Here is a 21,441-nt window from a genome sequence, read left to right as displayed (position 1 = left end):
ATAAAATACACTAACACTAATGACAGCTGATGAGAAAAACAAAGCACAAAAATAAAATCGCATAATGTTTTCAGAACATTTACAAATTTGTGTTGGGCCGCATTCAAAGCTGTCCTGGGCAGCACGCAGCTGATGGGCCACGGGTTGAACAAGCTTGGTCTATATACCTTCAGTCTCTGGTGTAGTGCCTGGCACAAATAACTGCGGAGCAAATGTTCACTGAATGAAGGAATAAGGAACCCAAGCCCCGAGAAAACAATGGATTACTTTTTCCAGCACAAGTCATAGTAATAGTCCTGAATGCCAAGGGAATCTCACCCTCCAAGTTTCCAAAATCTAATATAATAATAGTTACTTGTACTATTACTCGTGTTCACTTCGGTGAGGACAGTAGGTTTAAAAAGCCTTAAGCAGGCCGGACGTGGTGGCTCAAGCCTATAATCCCAGCACTTTGGGAGGCCGAGGCAGGTGGATCACGAGGTAAAGAGATCGAGACCGTCCTGGCCAACATGGTGAAACCCCGTCTCTACTAAAAATACAAAAATTAGCTGGGTGTGGTGGCATGCACCTGTAGCCCCAGCTACTCGGGAGGCTGAGGCAGGAGAATTGCTTGAACCCGGGAGGCGGAGGCTGCAGAGAGCCGAGATTGTGCCACTGCACTCCAGCCTGGCGCCTGGCGAGAAAGTAAGGCTCTGTCTCAAAAAAAAAAAAAAAAAAAAAAAAAAAAAAAGCCTTACTTAGATTGGGTTTCTAGTCCCAGCTCTGCCACTTAACAGCTGTGTGACCTAGGGAAGCAAGCCCCTTGCCTTGTAGGCTCAGTTCCCCAGTTTGTGAAAAAGAGCAGATTGGATTAAATTAGTTGTTCTCTAAACATTTCAACTTTTCCCGCTTGCCAGTTGGTTGCCGGGGCGCCTCCGCCCAGCACACCTCACTCTTAAGCCGGTGTCTTCTCGCACCAGGAGGCTGCTGCGTGTGTCCTGAGGTGTCCCTTGGCCTCGCAGCTGTCCACTCTGCCGCTGGCGGCCGCGGGACGACTCCAAGTGCACCCGGGAGAGACCCGGGAGGCCGGCGCCGGCCACCACTCAGGGCCATCCTCCAGGGCCAACGCCAGCACCAGCGACGCCACGCGGAAACTGGCCCGGCCGCCCCCCCCGCGGCTGTGGGACGCCCGCACGCCCAGGCGCTGACGCGCGGGTCCCGGCGTCTGGGCGCTGCCCAGGCGGCACGAAGCTCCGACCATCGGGGAGTCGCCCGCTCCGTCCTGGGAGCGGGTCTCGGTCGCCCCGAGCCGCGCTACGCCCTGGGCCCCGCTTCGAGAGCCCGTCTAGGGCCTACCCTTCCGTGCTCCCCGACGCAGCCGCCTCCGCGCGCGCACGCACGCAGCGCACACGCTCAAGCGCCTACGGTCCCACGCAGCGCCTGCTGACCAACTACGCCGCCCCCGGCCCCGCACCGGCCTCATAGACGTTCCCGCAGCCAACTTTTAAGGGACCAGACGCTGTGTTACGCGCTGCGGTTATAAAGCTAATCGGTTTTGTTGAGCTCACGAATGTCCAGGTACACCCATCATGAATACACCCGCTCTAATAGCTCAACACAAATTCCCTAGGACCCAAGGGATCACTGTTACCTGCACCCCAAGAAAGCTTCTCGGTCTTTCAGTCAGCAAAGTTGGGGAGGAAGGACTGGCCCTAAAACACCCTCACTGCTTTTACACACACACACACACACACCTCACTGCTTTTACACACGCACGCAGGCAGGCCAGATCTGTGAGTTTAAAAATAAAGCGGGGGCAGGGAGAGTATCCTTTTTCTCACTGCTAAATAAAGAGAGGCCAGGAATACTAACCAGCTAAATAAGGAACTCTTGGAAGACAAAGTGATCTTTATGGAGCACTGCACAGGATTTTACTTCCACCTAGGCGTAACTTAGATTTTTACTCTGATGTAAATGGAATCGCAGCTAACAGGATTTCTTTCCCCCATTTATTTCAAGGCTAAAATATCTCGGATTTTATGTGTTTTGTCATAATGGGATGCCAACAACCTAAATATGCAACTGTTTTTCATAAAGCTATTGGGTTGTGTTATGAAGGTGAATCAGTGATCTGAAATTCTGGGGCTGGATTGGCACCTTTGGAAACAGTACAGAGAAGAACATTGAAAACAGGTAATTATTGGCAAAGTGGAAACTAGAACATTTGAGAGATTGTAGCTTTTTGTGCATTAATATTTTTCTTACATGTTTCTTACTTAATCTATATTCAGTTATAAACTGAATCAGATATGCCTTTCAGTACCCTTTTAATATCTCAAAGAGAAAGCCATAAACATGCATTTGCTTTATGTTTCTCAACTATTTCAATTGAGTCATCACTGTAGAAAGTGGTTCATGATTTTATACAGGAGAGTTATTGTGAGCATTTATAAAGCAATCCTGCTTATGAGCTAAACTTATTGTGTTTGCTAGGTTAATCTGTTTTCTCTAATCAAACACTTAATCATCCAGTCTCCTCCCTGCGTTATGGATTCATGAATGTGAAGTGAGGAGAGTTGCTCAGTCAAGGTAAAATGATAAATTATCTTTTCATTGTCAGGGTATTTGTGATTAAATGCTTCATAATAGAATTGAAATGAAATAAATCTTGGAATTTTACTTCTGGATTCCTGCCAGGTATAGATAAAATGCATTTGGTTAAGAGCAAATTCAATTCCATGCCTGAATGGAATATATAGGAGAAATGTGGAAAGCATTGTAGGTCAGGAGAGCCCTGAGTTCTCTCTTCATTTCTATGAATTGGAGAGAGAGTTGATCAACTGGTGGTACTCTATGGATGAGCAGCAGATAATTAAAATTTCCATTTAGAAAGAATGAGTACTTAGTTTTGGACAGTAAAAGGCAAAGTGTGTTTGAATCTAGATTTGTAATCTGGGACCTCAGGAGCTCTGATTGAAGCAGATGTTGAATTACAATTAAATAAACAGTTCCTATTATTTTGGCCATTGTAAGTGAAGCCCTGTGTGGCTGGCTTTCTCTGCTACCGCCTAATTACGTTGTAAGAGTTGAAACATATTGAAATAAGCATAATGGAGATGAACTCATTTGTTGTCCTCTTTGTTGTTAAGTGAATAAAGTTCACATTCCAGAAGAAGCCCGACAAGGTAACAAAAAAAATCACAATTTGCCTTTTAACACATGGAAACTAGAATCGATTGGCATTGTGTGATATTAGACAGAAGTCTCAAACAACCCTTTATGTTTTGTGCATTGATTCTGTTATCTCATTTGATCCTCACAGCAAACTTGTGACTCCTCGGTCCTGGCAGTTGATGTGAGGCCTGAGATGTGGATCTCTGTACTTTAGGCTTCCTGGGGTAAAATTGAAGTCCGGCCTCTTAGGCAAAAGCCCGGCCTCTTAGGCAAAAGCTCTTCCTCTACCCAGACTCCCTCTTTTATCAGGCAGCAAAAGGAAAGCCTTTTTTTTTTTTTTTTTTTTTTTTGTAAGTTTTAAAAACCACAGAAATAAAAGAGCTGCACAAATAACTAAATATTTGCCAAGATAGTGCGGACATGATTGGCTACATGAGTTAGTATCCAGGAGTTGAGACAATCATTCCAGTAGTTCCAATCCCAGCCCCCAAAATCTATGCTGTTAAAGTAAAAGCTTTTTTCTTAACTTGAATGTCCAGGTCACCTGTCTGCTCAGACTGGCTATTTTTCTGTACGAATTGCTCAACGCTCTAATTCAATCTACTTTGTATATTTGTGGTCAATATCATTGGAACTAAAAATCTGTTTGCTTACAGATAGTTCATGTAGTGCACATTCAAGCTAGGTCATGTATCTGCGACTGCTTACAGATATTTCATGTAGTGCACATTCAAGCTAGGTAATGTCTCTGCAACTGATGTTTCTTGATGATTATATTCATTTGAAATGACTAAGCTTGGTAAATTGTCTTAGCCTAATTTACCAAGCTTAGTCATTTCAAATGAATATAATTTACCAAGACTGTGGAGCAGTCAAGGGACAAATGAAGAAAAGAAGAATGTCATGGAGGCTACATCAGAAACAAATAAATCTATCAGCATATGGCAAGGCAGGAAGGACAGGGATATGTCTTCTATAGAAGAAGTAGCCTGCGTTCTTCTCAGAAAAAAGGGCAATGGAAAGCAGTGAGTCACGAGTCTTGGGTTCTGAGCCTGGTTCTACCATTTGCTAGCTGTATGACAACAGGCATGTTTCTTAAACCTCTGAGCCTCATCTTATACATGAAACAGGAAAAATAATAATGTAGCCTGCCATCTTTACAGATTTGTGAAAAAGCCTTTTAAATATATAAAACATTTAGTATATATAAGAAAGATAAATTTAAGTTATGGGCATGACACAAAAATATACTTGAAAATTATTCTTAAATTTCACCATATTTAGGAAGAGATGGCTAAATATAAACATAATATTCCTACTTCTGCATGTCCTATTTGTCTCATTGCAGTTGAAATTCAGAGCAAGCTGTCTTATTAATTGTAACAGTTAAATAGTGTACATTTCTGTTATATTGACGATGTAGTTAAACCTTTATTATCTTTTTTTGGTCTAATAAATAAGTGCATGACTAAAGACAGGACACAAATATCAATGATTTCAGAGATTTTGCCCCAAGGGAAAATCATACAATGCGTTTGGAAAAAGGTAATTCTGACTTGTCCTCTACAAAATGCTTAATTTCTGCCCCAAATCTTAAAGCACAAGTGTTTACAGGATTTTGGTGACAAGAAAAGTGATAGTAAATGTGCTTTAGCACTAAAATTCATGTATCCATGGAAACCTGTGAAGTTCTGAAAGCACACACGCACAGCCTACAGTATTTATTGAAGAGCTAAGGCAACAATCAGTGGGTTACTATGCTGTGAAAAGCCGACAGATTGCTGGGAGCTGCTCTGCACAGGCATGGGTGAGGTTGTTTTCCCCTGCTAAAAGTAATTACAGAGAAATTCAGAAATCTCAGACATTATTAAGACAAAAACCTGTTTATTTATTTATATGTACTTGTACCTTTCAGAATCATGTCCTTAAATCAGATTTTTAATCAGAAAAGCTTTGAAAAGTCATCAGCATTTCCCCTTCCCACACATTTGTAGCCATGGTCAAAAACTCTCTAGATTTTCCATGCGTGCAACATTTCTTAAATGTTGGAAGAGAATGCCCCCAGTTTTTGCCAAACTGATTATTCCTGGATATTTAAATATGTTCTTATCAGTGTTTCCGAATGTATAATGACTTTGAGAGCAAAGAGCATAACGATATTTGGGGGAAATAATTGCCTGCAAATATCTGAAGTGTTTATTTAACCAAAAACTGATACTCTAATAAAATAAAGAAGTATGCTATTTCATAAAGGCATATTCATACAGCATTCTTTTATTAAAACATACATCTCATTTACTCCTTACGTAAATCTCAATGAGTATTGTCATGCCCATGTTCTCTTCCATTGCCAAGCCCTGGATTCTTTCTCAAATCTTGTTCTGAATTTTAATAACTTGGAAATGATCTGTGTTTGGGTTGAAATACATTGAAACAGAGGTAAAATTATTGAGTTCTTAAGAATACTTCATGTTTTATCCCCAGTTTTCCTTTAAGTTTAGTCTTCTAAAGGTGAGCTGTTCAATATGATACCCATTAGCCACATGTGATTACTAAACACTTGAAATGTGGCTAGAGGCTCACATGAGATAATATTACAATATAATGGCTTAAATACTAAACCAATTGGTTTAAATACTAAATGCTAATTTTGCCTGTTTAAAAACATTGTTTTAATATGCTTACTAAAATATTTTAAAAAATATATGTGGCTAGCATTATATTTCTTTTTTTTTTTTAATTTTTTATTGGATTATAGGTTTTGGGGTACATGAGCAGAGCATGCAAGACAGTTGCGTAGGTACACACATGGCAGTGTGCTTTGCTTTGCTTCTCCCCTTCACGCACATTTGGCATTTCTCCCCAGGCTATCCCTCCCCACCTCCCCCTCCCACTGGCCCTCCCCTTTTCCCCCCAATAGACCCCAGTGTTTAGTACTCCCCTTTCTGTGTCCATGTGTTCTCATTTTTCATCACCCACCTATGAGTGAGAATATGCGGTGTTTCATTTTCTGTTCTTGTGTCAGTTTGCTGAGGATGATGTTCTCCAGATTCATCCATGTCCCTACAAACGACACGAACTCATCATTTCTGATTGCTGCATAATATTCCATTGTGTATATGTGCCACATTTTTCCAATCCAGTCTATTATCAATGGGCATTTGGGTTGATTCCAGGTCTTTGCTATTGTAAACAGTGCTGCAATGAACATTCGTGTACATGTGTCCTTATAGTAGAACGATTTATAGTCTTTTGGATATATACCCAGTAATGGGATTGCTGGGTCAAATGGAATTTCTATTTCTAAGGCCTTGAGGAATCGCCACACTGTCTTCCACAATGGTTGAACTAATTTACACTCCCACCAACAGTGTAAAAGTGTTCCTTTTTCTCCACATCCTCTCCAGCATCTGTTGTCTCCAGATTTTTTAATGATCGCCATTCTAACTGGCGTGAGATGGTATCTCAATGTGGTTTTGATTTGCATCTCTCTGATGACCAGTGACGATGAGCATTTTTTCATATGATTGTTGGCCTCATATATGTCTTCTTTCGTAAAGTATCTGTTCCTATCCTTTGCCCACTTTTGAATGGGCTTGTTTGTTTTTTTCCTGTAAATCTGTTTGAGTTCTTTGTAAATTCTGGATATCAGCCCTTTGTCAGATGGGTAGACTGCAAAAATTTTTTCCCATTCTGTTGGTTGCCGATCCACTCTAGTGACTGTTTCTTTCGCCGTGCAGAAGCTGTGGAGTTTCATTAGGTCCCATTTGTCTATTTTGGCTTTTGTTGCCAATGCTTTTGGTGTTTTGTTCATGAAGTCCTTGCCTACTCCTATGTCCTGGATAGTTTTGCCTAGATTTCCTTCTAGGGTTTTTATGGTGCCAGGTCTTATGTTTAAGTCTTTAATCCATCTGGAGTTAATTTTAGTGTAAGGTGTCAGGAAGGGGTCCAGTTTCTGCTTTCTGCACATGGCTAGCCAGTTTTCCCAACACCATTTGTTAAACATGGAATCCTTTCCCCATTGCTTGTTTTTGTCAGGTTTATCAAAGATTGTATAGTTGTATGTATGTTGTGTTGCCTCCGGTGCCTCTGTTTTGTTCCATTGGTCTATATCTCTGTTTTGGTACCAGTACCATGCTGTTTTGATTACTGTAGCCTTGTAGTATAGTTTGAAATCCGGTAGTGTGATGCCCCCCTGCTGTGTTCTTTTTGCTTAGTATTGACCTGGCTATGCGGGCTCTCTTTTGGTTCCATATGAAGTTCATGGTGGTTTTTTTCCAGTTCTGTGAAGAAAGTCAATGGTAGCTTGATGGGGATAGCGTTCATTCTGTAAATTACTTTGGGCAGTATAGCCATTTTCACGATATTAATTCTTCCTAACCATGAACATGGAATGTTTCTCCATCTGTTTGTGTCCTCTCTGATTTCGTTGAGCAGTGGTTTGTAGTTCTCCTTGAAGAGGTCCCTTACGTTCCTTGTGAGTTGTATTCCAAGGTATTTTATTCTTTTTGTAGCAATTGCGAATGGCGGTTCGCTCTTGATTTGACTTTCTTTAAGTCTGTTATTGGTGTAGACGAATGCTTGTGATTTTTGCACATTGATTTTATATCCTGAGACTTTGCTGAAGTTGTTTATCAGTTTCAGGAGTTTTTGGACTGAGGCAATGGGGTCTTCTAGGTATACTATCATGTCGTCTGCAAATAGAGACAATTTGGCTTCCACCTTTCCTATTTGAATACCCTTTATTTCTTTTTCTTGCCTGATTGCTCTGGCTAGAACTTCCAGTACTATATTGAATAGGAGTGGTGAGAGAGGGCATCCTTGTCTAGTGCCAGATTTCAAAGGGAATGCTTCCAGTTTTTGCCCATTCAGTATGATATTGGCTGTTGGTCTGTCATAAATAGCTTTTATTACTTTGAGATACGTTCCATCGATACCGAGTTTATTGAGGGTTTTTAGAATAAAGGGCTGTTAAATTTTGTCAAAAGCCTTCTCTGCGTCAATTGAGATAATCATGTGGTTTTTGTTTTTGGTTCTGTTTATGTGGTGAATTACGTTGATAGACTTGCGTATGTTGAACCAGCCTTGCATCCCCGGGATGAATCCTACTTGATCATGATGAATAAGTTTTTTGATTTGCTGTTGCAATCGGCTTGCCAATATTTTATTGAAGATTTTTGCATCTATGTTCATCATGGATATTGGCCTGAAGTTTTCTTTTCTTGTTGGGTCTCTGCCGGGTTTTGGTATCAGGATGATGTTGGTCTCATAAAATGATCTGGGAAGGATTCCCTCTTTTTGGATTGTTTGAAATAGTTTTAGAAGGAATGGTACCAGCTCCTCCTTGTGTGTTTGGTAGAATTCGGCTGTGAACCCGTCTGGACCTGGGCTTTTTTTGTGAGGTAGGCTCTTAATTGCTGCCTCGACTTCAGACCTTGTTATTGGTCTATTCATAGTTTCAGCTTCCTCCTGGTTTAGTCTTGGGAGGACACAGGAGTCCAGGAATTTATCCATTTCTTCCAGGTTTACTAGTTCTTGTGCATATAGTTGTTTGTAATATTCTCTGATGATGGTTTGAATTTCTGTGGAATCTGTGGTGATTTCCCCTTTATCATTTTTTATTGCATCTATTTGGTTGTTCTCTCTTTTATTTTTAATCAATCTGGCTAGTGGTCTGTCTATTTTGTTGATCTTTTCAAAAAACCAGCTCTTGGATTTATTGATTTTTTGAAGGGTTTTTCGTGTCTCAATCTCCTTCAGCTCAGCTCTGATCTTAGTTATTTCTTGTCTTTTGCTGGGTTTTGAGTTTTTTTGATCTTGCTCCTCTAGCTCTTTCAATTTTGACGATAGGGTGTCAATTTTGGATCTCTCCATTCTTCTCATATGGGCACTTATTGCTATATACTTTCCTCTAGAGACTGCTTTAAATGTGTCCCAGAGGTTCTGGCATGTTGTGTCTTCGTTCTCATTGGTTTCGAAGAACTTCTTTATTTCTGCCTTCATTTCGTTGTTTACCCAGTCAACATTCAAGAGCCAGTTGTTCAGTTTCCATGAAGCTGTGCGGTTCTGGGTCGGTTTCTGAGTTCTGAGTTCTAACTTGATTGCACTATGGTCTGAGAGGCTGTTTGTTATGATTTCAGTTGTTTTGCATTTGTTGAGCAGTGCTTTACTTCCAATTATGTGGTCAATTTTAGAGTAGGTGTGATGTGGTGCTGAGAAGAATGTGTATTCTGTGGATTTGGGGTGGAGAGTTCTGTAAATGTCCACCAGGTTTGCTTGCTCCAGGTCTGAGTTCAAGCCCTGGATATCCTTGTTGATTTTCTGTCTGGTTGATCTGTCTCGTGTTGACAGTGGAGTGTTAAAGTCTCCCACTATTATTGTGTAGGAGTCTAAGTCCTTTTGTAAGTCATTAAGAACTTGCCTTATGTATCTGGGTGCTCCTGTGTTGGGTCCATATATGTTTAGGATCGTTAGCTCTTCTTGTTTTATCGATCCTTTTACCATTATGTAGTGGCCTTCTTTGTCTCTTTTGATCTTTGTTGCTTTAAAGTCTATTTTATCAGAGATGAGAATTGCAACTCCTGCTTTTTTTTGCTTTCCATTAGCTTGGTAAATCTTCCTCCATCCCTTTATTTTGAGCCTTTGTGTATCCTTGCATGTGAGATGGGTTTCCTGGATACAGCACACTGATTGGTTTTGGATTTTTATCCAATTTGCCAGTCTGTGTCTTTTGATTGGTGCATTTAGTCCATTTACATTTAGGGTTAATATTGTTATGTGTGAATTTGATACTGCCATTTTGATGCTAAGTGGCTGTTTTGCCTGTTAGTTGTTGTAGATTCTTCATTATGTTGAAGCTCTTTAGCATTCAGTGTGATTTTGGAATGGCTGGTGCTGATTGATCCTTTCTATGTCTAGTGCCTCTTTTAGGAGCTCTTGTAAAGCAGGCCTGGTGGTGACAAAATCTCTGAGTACTTGCTTGTTCGCAAAGGATTTTATTTTTCCTTCACTTCTGAAGCTCAGTTTGGCTGGATATGAAATTCTGGGTTGAAAGTTCTTTTCTTTAAGAATGTTGAATATTGGCCCCCACTCTCTTCTGGCTTGTAGTGTTTCTGCCGAGAGATCTGCTGTGAGTCTGATGGGCTTCCCTTTGTGGGTGACCCGACCTTTCTCTCTGGCTGCCCTTAGTATTCTCTCCTTTATTTCAACCCTGTTGAATCTGACGATTATGTGCCTTGGGGTTGCTCTTCTTGAGGAATATCTTTGTGGTGTTCTCTGTATTTCCTGCAATTGAGTGTTGGCTTGTCTTGCTAGGTGGGGGAATTTTCCTGGATGATGTCCTGAAGAGTATTTTCCAGCTTGGATTCATTCTCTTCGTCCCCTTCTGGTACACCTATCAAACGTAGGTTAGGTCTTTTCACATAGTCCCACATTTCTTCGAGACTTTGTTCATTCCTTTTTGCACTTTTTTCTCTGATCTTGGTTTCTCGTTTTATTTCATTGAGTTGGTCTTCGACTTCAGATATTCTTTCTTCTGCTTGGTCAATTCGGATATTGAAACTTGTGTTTGCTTCGCAAAGTTCTCGTATTGTGTTTTTCAGCTCCTTTAATTCATTCATATTCCTCTCTAAGGTATCCATTCTTGTTATCATTTCCTCGAATCTTTTTTCAAATCTTTTTTCAAGGTTCTTAGTTTCTTTGCATTGATTTAATACATGATCTTTTAGCTCACAAAAGTTTCTCATTATCCATCTTCTGAAGTCTAATTCCGTCATTTCGTCACAGTCACTCTCCGTCCAGCTTTGCTCCCTTGCTGGTGAGGAGTTTTGGTCCTTTGTAGGAGGCGAAGTGTTCTGGTTTCGGGTGTTTTCCTCCTTTTTGCGCTGGTTTCTTCCCATCTTTGTGGATTTGTCCGCTGGTCGTCTGCGTAGTTGCTGACTTTTTGTTTGGGTCTCGTTTGCGGATTCAACGAGAAGAGCTCCAATCCTGGGTTGTTCTCACAGCGCCATCTTGAGTCCTCCGGGCCACTAGCATTATATTTCTATTGGACAGAGCTGCTATTGTCCAGAGCTTTCAATAGGGGTCTCTTTTTTTAAATCATTTAGTATATGCCAGACTTTCTCAGTCTTGCTACTGACTTGCCATACTTTTCACCAGAATAATGAGATTGGTTCACACTGATTGTTTTCACCTGAAAGAAGTGCTTTAAATTCTCTTCTCTTTATGGAACAGGTTTCTCTTCTTTTCTCCCATGCAAAATCCAAGTGGCAAAATCTAATGCCCCTTGGATCCGTGGCAAAATCCAGGTACGCAAATCAACCTCCTTTGTTTTCTTGTTTGTTTTTGTTTGCTTTTAGCTCTCGGGGCCTCAATATTTTATTCTAATGTATTTTAATAATTAAGTAAATGATGTAGATAAACCCTTGTACAAGAGTTTGCAATGATCCAGGACTCTGGTGATTTAGTTTAAACTCATAAGACTGGGGGAAAAAAAGAGAGCACATGAAAAAATAATAGTTAGCTTCCAGTTATATTAGGAATACTTTCACCTGAAAGTAAGAGAAGACCACATAATAGTAGTTTAAACAACAGGGGTTTATTTTTCTCAGATATGAAGAAGTCTGAAGATAGGCCCTTGCTGGATTGATGCATTGCATCCAATCACTCAGAAAAAACTTGATGGTTTAACCTTTAAAATATATCTAGAATCTAACCTCTTTTCCTGCCTTCATCACTTCCACCGGTGTCCAGAAATGCTTCTTTTTATAACATTTTCCTAGCTTGTCTGTCTGTTTTCTTCCTTGTTCTCATTTGATGTTTTCTAAATCCAGCAGCCAAAAAGGTTCTGTTAACATTTTATAGCATGGGCCAGGTGCTGTGTTTCATACCTGTAATCCCAGCATTTTGGGAGGCCAAGGCAGGTGGATCACCTGAGATCAGAAATTTGAGACCAGCCTGACCAACATGGTGAAACCCTGTTTCTACTAAATATGAAAAATTAGCCAAGTATGGTGGTGCATGCCTGCAATCCCAGCTACTCAAGAGGCTGAGACAAGAGAATTGCTTGAACCCAGGAGGCGATGTTGCGGTGAGCCGAGATTGTGCCATTGCACTCCATCCTGGGCAACAGGAACAGAACTCCATCTCAAAAAAAAAAGTATAGCATGTTGCTGCCCTGCTCAAAATCTTCCAATAATTTCTTACATCTTTCAAAATAAAATGTAAAATCATTACTGTAGCTTCCAGTTCTCTAGAAGATCTGGACCTTGGTGAACTCTCTAATCTCATTCCCTTCATTTTTCTGTTGTTCACTCAGTTCTAGCCACTCTGTTCTTCTTGCTACTTTTTGAATAGCTGAGCCACACCTTCCATCAGGGTCTTTGCAGATGCTGTATCCTTTTCCTGGAGCACTCTGCCCACCTCGCCAATATCTGCATGATTTACTCTCTCATTTTCTTAATGTCTCTCAAATGTGATTTTATCAGTTAGACATTCCTTTATAAACCTGTGTAAAATATCACCCCATGACTCTTCAGCTCCCTTATCCTGCTTCATTGTTTTAACCATAGCTCTAACCTCTACCTGATGCATATTTATTATTGGCTCTCTTGCTCTCTATTAAAATATAAGCTCCCTGAAAACAGGGACATTGTTTTTACATTTGAATTCTGAGCACTAATGCAGTGTGTGGAATGTAATAAGCATCCAATAACTAGTTGTTGAATGAATACTTCAGCACCTGGATGGTATCAAGTGCCTCCATCAGTGTCCCATGACCTTCTCCTCCTTGCTTTCAGATGGAAGAAGCTCTTCCGTTCTATTGTACAGTAGGGCAATATGGTTAACAATATTGTATTATATTTTAAAAGTATATTTTAAATATTTTTAATGTATTTTTTAGATGGCTAGAAAAGAGAATTTTGAATGTTCATATCACAAAGAAATGATAAATTACCTGATTTGATTATTGTACAATATATACATGTATTGAAACATCATACTTTCTCCCATAAATATGTACAGTTATTATGTGTCAATCAAAAACAAAAAAAAAATGTTTTTTAAAGAACTGGATCAAGGGCCACCTCTATTTGCAAGAGAGGTTGGGAAAGTATTTTTCTAAACTGTAGAGAAGGAGACAGACAAGCTGAAAGAGTATGATTAATAAAAGCATCATCCCAATAAATGCCATGATTAGGACACCTTGTACATACCACATGGCTGATTAGAGATTTGGTAAACCATGAGATTTAAAGGCACTCAACTGAATGCTTTCACTATAGATTGCTCCTGTTTTTTTTCTACCTTTTACGTCCTGAAAATGTAACCATTTATATGACTTATTTTTCCAATTTAATTACTATTTTGTTAAAGGAAAACGTTTTCAAATAATTATGTGGAAAAATTATGTATATAATTTTAATTAGGGAAGGTTGATAGAAGGGTATATCAGATAGAAGACAGATGAGGAAAAATGGCCAAAGGCATGCATACTTCAGATTGGGACAGAAGGAGAAAGCTGAGAGATGTTTGGCTGAGAGAGCAGTGCAGGTGTGTGGGTAGGAGTGGGGTTGGGAGTGAGAGCAGGCCAGAGGACGTACTGTCATACTTCATTTTATATACCAATTTATGATTTGCAAAAGTGCCAAGACTTGGTTTTTATGTAACATTTGTAAATCAGACACTCAGAGTGTTACCTAGCAATTTATTTTTCCTTTTGAATAATTTACGAAAGCTTGATTCTTGGCAGGTTGATGGTGTGGCCCACAACAGTGTCCTCAAAGTTCTAAGGGAATCTAGAAAAGACACTAAGGTTTAGAGGCCCAAATAGGCTCCCTTCTTCATGTCTTCCATGAGCTATCCACAGCCTAACACCTTAATCACGAGTGAAGACATCTATTTCAGGCTTGACCTGTGGGTTGCTAGGCAAAAAAACAACCTGTTCAGGACTCCAGGGTAGAGAGAGAGGAAGCAAAGAGACCCTCTTACCTTTTCATTTCAAATATTTTGTGTCCTATTATTCCAATTTTCTGGCACAAAAGAAAGTAATAACTCAGAATCCCAGAGTCCTAGAGTCAGAAGATGCGAAACCTGGGACCTCAAGACATGGATGCTTGCACTGCCCGACCGTCAGGTAAGCTCTGCATTGTGTGAGCACATAGATACTGTGTAATGCTACTGTTTTATTCTGTGACTATTTAAAGTGAAAAGAGAGCTTTCACATTTTGTAGTGACATCCATGATGACATATGAGGCAACCACTTTATTTTATTTTTTGAACTTTTCCTTTTGTTTTTTTAACTATACTTTAAGTTCCAGGATACATGTACAGATTGTGCAAGATTGTTACATAGATATACACATGCCATGGTGGTTTGCTGTATCCATTCCCCTGTCACCTACATTAGGCATTTCTCCTAATGTTATCCTTCCCCAATCCCCCAACCCCCTGTTCTCCCTCCCTTATCCCCTACACCCTCCAGCAGTCCCCAGTGTGTGACGTTCCTCTCCCTGTGTCCATGTGTTCTCACTGTTCCACACCCACTTATGAGTGAGAACATGCGGTGTTTGGTTTTCTGTTCTTGTGTCAGTTTGCTGAGAATGATGGTTTCCAGCTTCATCCATGTCCCTGCAAAGGACATGAACTCATCCTTTTATAGAGGCAGCCATTTAAAAATGAATTATATTTGAATAATTAGTCACTCAGCTATCTTTTGCAAAAAAGCATGAATGAGAAACAGGTGAGACAGGATTAATTAAAATCACCACTGGCTGTGAAATCCTTTGTCGAATGCAGCATCTGGGATAGGACACAGGCCTGTTGCCCCAAGTTTACATATAATGCATCGTAGTATTGAGTTGGCAGGTTCTCTAATCCCTTAGAAAATGGCTTCCAGTTCTTTCTGTTAAACTATTAAAAAGGAAGAAGAACTTGACAGTGAAAAGTGAACCCATTTCCCTTGAGATAATTTGATTTTCAACCAAATTATTGTACTTGCCATGGATGAACTCTTGACTGGGGTGTGCCCAGAGCAGTGAGCAGGACTGACTGCCTGGTTTTAATTCCAGCTTGGCCATGTGTAGACGTGTGATGTAGGCAGATTACTTAACCTCTCTGTTCTCCTATTTTCCCACCACCTCCTACGAATTCCTACACCTCTTTAGGGTAATGTGAGGAGTAAACACCTTAGTAAATAATAAATACTTAGAATAATGCCTGGAAAATACTATGTAAGTGTTAGCTATTATTGTTTCTACCAGAAGTAGATATGTGGTCAATGGGTGGAAACGTGGAAGAATTTGGTGGAACTAACTCTTCGACAAAGTAGATTTAAGGACATAGGGAGAACAAATATTTCATTTCTAAGGAAAAAAGAATTGCAACCCTATTAATAAGTTGTAGCATGATATTTATTTCAAAAGATATAAAAGACATTGCCTTGTATAATATGGATCACAGCTGTCCATTTCTCTCTGGCTCCAACTGTACGTCAAACTTGATTCTTCACTGAAATGGCTGAAAAATTTAGCCAGAAACTAACCATTAGATTAAACAAAACAAAACAAAAAAAAAAACAGAGAGAGACAGAAACCAAGTGACCTTTTCTCTGCCCGAACATTGATTCCATTAGGACTGTAGAGCCAGTTGAACCAGTGCCCTCTAGGCTGGCTAGAGCAGCCTCCTCTCTCTCTCTCTCTCTTTTATTTCTTTCTTTTTTTTTTTTTTTTTTTTTGCAGTTAATGAATTTTTACTCTTCCTAGGGCTGCCCCAAGCTCAGTTTCTTAATGTTAAACTTGAATAGTGATGCCATTCCCTGTGGCTTATTGTTATAAGAAATGTCAAGAATCCTTGGGTTACTGATACTCAGTCTCTGCCTATTCTAGCTGACACTTGGAAGCTTAGAAGCCAGAGCCTGAAATTTGTATGTAAAGCACAGTGAGGTTATTGGAGGCAAATTGGCCTGTGATGAACCTAAAGGCAAAGCCATGCCTGGATGTGCTGTGGCTCCATGGCCTGGCTGCAGCACAGCAGCCTCCCCGTGTTTGCATGAGGGACTTTGCAGCGCGCCCCTGGACTCTGGATCAGTTTTAATGACTGTCTAATGGAATTAACATGGTGTCTCATGAATATGCAGGTTGGCCATTTGAGATAACTCCTGGGCTGGTTGGAAATAGTATCAGTAGCTCCAGAGTGCCTGAAAACTACTGAAAAAAAATACGTAAAAGAATAGAAGCAAGTTTAAGGGAGAGGAAATATAAAAAAAGGAAAAGAAAAAAGCCCCACTACAGCAAAGTGTTTATTGTCCTGCTGAGTTACCTTTCCTGCCCACCCCATACCACCCAGCCCATTTCAACCTCCACCAGACCACCAGAAGTTTCCAACACTGATCTGATCATGTTACTCCTCTGATTAAACCCTTCTCTAACACCTACAAGATGAAGTATAAATTTCTCAGCCCTTCATTTTGGCCTGCATATCAGATGCCATTATACCTTGCAGGCTTCATCTCCCACTTCCACCTCCCTGTCTGACCCAACCAGCCCCAGCCCCTATACCATATGTTCTAGCCAAATTGAACTACTTAAATTCCCTGAGCATGACAGATGGCATCTTGTCTCCATGTTCATTATGCCCTTATACCTCCTGTTTCAATGGTAAATGCTCCTAGATTTCAAGGCCTACTTCAGACCACTCCAAAAATGAAGCAGCATTTCCCCCTTCTTTTTTCTCATCGTGTTTCTTTCATAACTTTCGAAAATAATGTTTATCATAGATGCTTTTCTCTTTCCTCTTGTAGACCGTGGACTCCTCAGTATCAAGCCTGGATATTATTCACCTTTGTGTCCATAATACCTAACTTGGGACTGCAGGTGTATGCAGTTATAGAGAAATGAAAAAATGAACAAGCTTGCCTCTCTTTCATTTTCTATCTCCCTTTATTATTGTTCTCACCAAGGAGTCATTTTGCTAATCACAAGTGGCAGTCCTCACTACTCTGATACTGCATCCCTGCAAGACCTCAGATATAAATGAAAGTAAGGTACATCTCAGTGACCCCTCAAGAGTAAGTGAAGGATGATCTATGGAAGCTCCTAACACAAAATTATACACTTATAAAAACAGCTGCCCTGCCTCACCTGCTATCATCAGTGCTGTTCCAGAAGCTGCTAGCAAATTCAGCTTTCTGTTAACTCAGAAGCTATTCAGCAACCTCCCTGCTGATTTGCTTTCTGGTGGGGCTGAATAGAAACCAGCTCATAGTCAGAAGGCCTGAATTCTGGTCTTGGCTCTGTGGTTGAAATTCATATGACTTCCTGTAAGAACTGAGTCTGTTTCCTCGTGTGCAAAATATGAAAATATAATCCTTTTCTCCTGCTCTGCTAAACTTACTGGCTACTTACGAAATTCAGAGGATGTAGAGAACTTGAAATCACTTTATGAAATAGAAAATTTACCAGAGGGGTAGAGGGTTATAATATAATACTGTTTACATCTTAACTCTGCCTGTCTGTTTTCCTCAGGAAGATCAAATTAAATACAATGCCTGAAATATAGGCATTATTCAGCAATATCAAGGTAAGTACAATACCTGAGACATTTTAATAATGCAGGTGAAAGATCAACCTCTACCACCCGTAACCTGGAACCTTTCCTACACTGTCCCTATTCAAAGCACATTGACCAGTTCTCATCATTGGTAGCATTTATTTGTGAGGCCACATGTGTAGACTCAGTTTAGCTACATGGGACCTGGGCATTGACTACAAGGCAAATAAAAGCCATGTCTACAAATATCTGTGCACCTATCAGAGAGGTGACTAACTAACCTGCATGGACAATCCTGGTTATATCCTTTGAGCAATGGTGTGGCTCTATGTTATTAGACATACAAAAGAACATATAGTCTTACTCTGCTTGGAACAGAATGATAAATCTATTTTGGCTGAAGTCTTTAAAAGCTTTTGGTATGAATAACAGGAAAAGCTGCTGTAGAGAGTGATAACAGCTAACTCCTACAGAATGGTCACTTCTAGGCAGAATTATTTTTTTTAAATAAATATGTATATTTTTTTAATGTATATATACATTAATGTATACACACACACACACACACATATATACACACACACACATTAATGCATTTTAGGTTCTGGGGTACATGTGAAGAACATGCAGGATTGTTGCTAAGAATTGTCCTGCATTCTCTTAACCCATACCAATGCTTTGAGTCAGGTTCTCTTGATAGGTGTATTTTACAGTTGAGAAAAATGAAGTCACAATGTTTGACTGTGTAGAGCCTGACTCCACAACCTGGATGCTTAACTCAGTCAGGTCTGGACCTTTGTGAGGTCCACTGGCAGCTAAAATTTCTCTTAGGATTGTTGAGAGAGATATTTAGGTATAAAGTGTCAGGTATACATTTTACTCTGCATGGTTCCTCTGTACACTCAGCTTCAATAGATTGAGGTGGGAGGAAGCAGGGGTATGGATGATTACTTTTCACATTGTTTTTTCAGTGGCTAATTGTCCAAAGAAAAGGCTTTCTCTGCTTCTTTTTCCACTTTTACTTGAACTGGCAAGATGCATATCTGAAGCTTTCATTTACCAGCCTCCTCTAATGCTATGTGTGACTATGTGACTATGTTTTAAGCAATAAGATAAAAATGGAAGCATTACCATAGAATAATTTTATGGTATTGAAATAGGAGAGTTCCCTGATTTTCTCTCACAGGACATGCAATGGGGCTGTGGCTCGCCTGTTTGGGTTATCCCACAGCTCAAACACCTAGGATGCAGAAGGGCAAGTACAGAGGCTGGGATAAGTGCTTTGGGCTCTTAGTGTCTAGGGGTGGGTGCTGCAACCCTAGTGTTACAAAGCTCTTTCAGCTTTGCTATCTTCAGACAGCTTGAGTGTTAATCAGCTCAGTGGACCATCTGCCTTGTTGTAAGGGCAAAGAGCCAGTGTGACAGGCTTCTGTGTTGTGAGCTCTTGCCCAATGTCCCAGAAGAATCAGGTCACACACAGGCTCAAAGGATAAGTGTAATGTTTCATTGAGCGGTGGAGGTGGCTCTCAGTGAGAGAGATGGGGAGCCGGCAGTGGGGATGGAGTGGGATGGTGATCTTCCCCTGGAGTCAGGACGGACACCCAGCAGCTGGACTCTTCTCCAGCCACCCCCAGCTGAACTCCTCTTGGTGTCCTCTTCTCTCTCTTCCACATCGTTCTGCCATTGCTGGTCTACTGATCTGTTGGTCTGCACTGGAGCTAGGGTTTGGAGTTTATATGGGGGCAGGATAAGGGGTGTGGCAGGCCAAAAGGCAACTTTTTGGGCATGAATACAGAAATATCTGTTCTCATTTAGGGCTGCAGGTATTCAGGCTTGAGAGTGGGGCCTTTGCAGGGAAACTGCCTTCTTCCACCCAGTATTTCCCTGTCTCCTGTCTGTATCAGTATTTACAGAAAAGGGAGTTAATACAGCTGGGAGGCACATTCTTCTTTCTCGCTGCTTATTCATTTCTATTACATGACATACAAACATGAAGACAGAGCTCTGGTAGTTATATTGGACCATGAAGTGACCTTGAGAATAGAAAACATATGCAGAGAGACAGAAGGAGCCTGAGTTCCCAATTATTGTTTTGGAGCATTCATGTAAGCACTGCTACCTACTTTACCTTATTTTATGCTAGAAGAATAAATCCTGAGAGTTTAAGTAAATGCTATTTTGTTTTTCCTCTTATAGGCAACTACAACTAATCCTAATTGATATGAAGATTACCTGGCTTTGCCTCTGTTTCATAGACATTTCACTGTGGATTCGCATTTCAACTACAGGGAAGCTGCAAAATTAATCCTATTCACTTTGCTTACTTTTTAATAAAACTGAGAAGAAAAATTTTAGTCAGAAAAAAGGCTGAATTTATTGATTAAAATAAAATCTGGAGGTTCATTTCTTTTTCTAGACCAAATTAAAATAACCAGTCAAGAACTAATTGGATTTGAATCCTACAAAGAGAAAGACAGACAGCCCTTTTCATCTTCACTACTCACATGGTAGTGTTGTAGAAAAGATATGGCTTCTTGTCACACGACCAGGATAACTTAGGCATGTGGACATGTTGTAGGGTGGGCAGAGCAGTGTTTATTGGTTAAAAAAAAGAAGGAAAACAGGAACCCTAAGCAAAGTGAGATAGAGTCTTGCTAGTAGGATTCTCACCTCACAGATTGAATCCCAGGTTGCCACACAGGAACAGAAGAGGCCAAGCTCCTCAACCCTGCAAACAACACAAACTTCCCAAGGCTCCATTCCATCTTCCCAGGGCGTCCTCCCAGTGCACAGGGCTATGAGAAGCTCCAGTGACCTGTTTCCCAATAAAACTTGCAAAAAATTTTTTTTTTAAAAGACAAAACAAACTTTTGGAGCCTCTCTGGAAATGGTCATAAGGGTAAATAGCAAATGAAGTAACATCTATGAACATTTCGTGAGAAAGATGAGAGTCTGTGCTAGCTGAACAAAGACCACTCCTTTCCTTTCCCCTCCAAACTAAGCCAGGTGGATATTTCTGCAACCAAGAATACAGGTCTCTCTCTTCCTTTGGCTCCTAGCTAGAGAGGTTCTTCCAGGGAGAAGCAGGAATTTATTATTCAGCCTTTAGCTGCCCTTTGCTGAGCTTAAATCCCAAGTTGGTGTGATTGAATGGGAGCTCCATTTCTCCACCCATTTCCACTCATGGATCTGAGACCCTACCTTGAGTATGATATGCTCAGAATACTGCATCCCTGAAAGCCCTCTGCTAGTGAGATGCTAGCTTCACACTAAGAGAGTGACAAGCCCAGGGGACCCCAGAGTATGGAGTCTCTTCCCCTTCCACTTAGCTCTCAGCTTCCTAGAGTGAAGCATCACTCGGAGAAGAGCTTGCCATTGTCCCCACCTCCACTTCCAGAGCCCTGGCTCAGAAGTTTTGCCTGGGAGAAGCTGGCCATATAACAGATGACAACCTAATCTCTTCCCCAAAACTGACTTTATAAGCAATGATATGTGGAGTTTAAAAAGTACTGGTAAAGGAAATTAAGAAATTATAAAGAAACCATAAATGCATATTTTAAACCTAAGGCCACTCTGCAGTTAATAGAGGTTGGAGTAATATAAAGTTGGGAGCAGATCCATAGATCTAATGAAGATACAGCGTAGACTGTAAGCCAGCTACTTTGCAGGAGAGAGCCAGGGAATAGGGAACCTGGGAGGAACCCTTCCAGGGTTTGGACAAATATCAGACTTTTACCTCA

At 40.6% G+C, this 21,441-nt stretch overlaps 1 protein-coding gene and 1 long non-coding RNA gene across 11 annotated transcripts in view; one reads left to right on the top strand and one right to left on the bottom strand.

Annotated features, from left to right (window-relative positions):
• The window catches only part of PLAAT1 (phospholipase A and acyltransferase 1), a 73,602-nt gene extending 71,822 nt beyond the window's left edge, over positions 1–1,780 (bottom strand). For 3 of the 8 annotated variants that reach the window (XM_054245483.2, XM_035274822.3, XM_035274824.3), the window contains exon 1: positions 928–1,365. In XM_054245483.2, the coding sequence (XP_054101458.2) occupies positions 928–1,092 (165 nt within the window). In that variant the 5' untranslated portion in view covers positions 1,093–1,365. Of the gene's footprint in view, positions 1–927; positions 1,374–1,630 lie in introns of those variants that run through there. The other 5 variants (XM_035274828.3, XM_035274831.2, XM_035274830.3 and 2 more) reach the window with 5 other exon arrangements.
• On the top strand, positions 1,342–20,055 carry LOC103788198 (uncharacterized). Of its 3 annotated transcripts, XR_004734384.3 has the most exons (7): positions 1,342–1,557; positions 1,999–2,172; positions 2,473–2,568; positions 11,386–11,459; positions 14,196–14,287; positions 17,677–17,731; positions 19,898–20,055. It is a non-coding gene; the product is annotated as an uncharacterized LOC103788198 (long non-coding RNA). The 3 variants fall into 3 exon arrangements; XR_004734383.3 differs by lacking the exon at positions 11,386–11,459; XR_614055.5 differs by lacking the exons at positions 2,473–2,568; positions 11,386–11,459.
• Positions 20,056–21,441: the final 1,386 nt, after the last annotated feature.

Source organism: Callithrix jacchus, chromosome 15, assembly GCF_049354715.1.
Source record: "Callithrix jacchus isolate 240 chromosome 15, calJac240_pri, whole genome shotgun sequence".
Taxonomy (NCBI): Eukaryota; Metazoa; Chordata; class Mammalia; order Primates; family Cebidae; genus Callithrix; species Callithrix jacchus.
The sequence above is the reverse complement of the archived record's forward strand: the minus strand, read 5'-3'. Positions and strand labels throughout refer to the sequence as shown.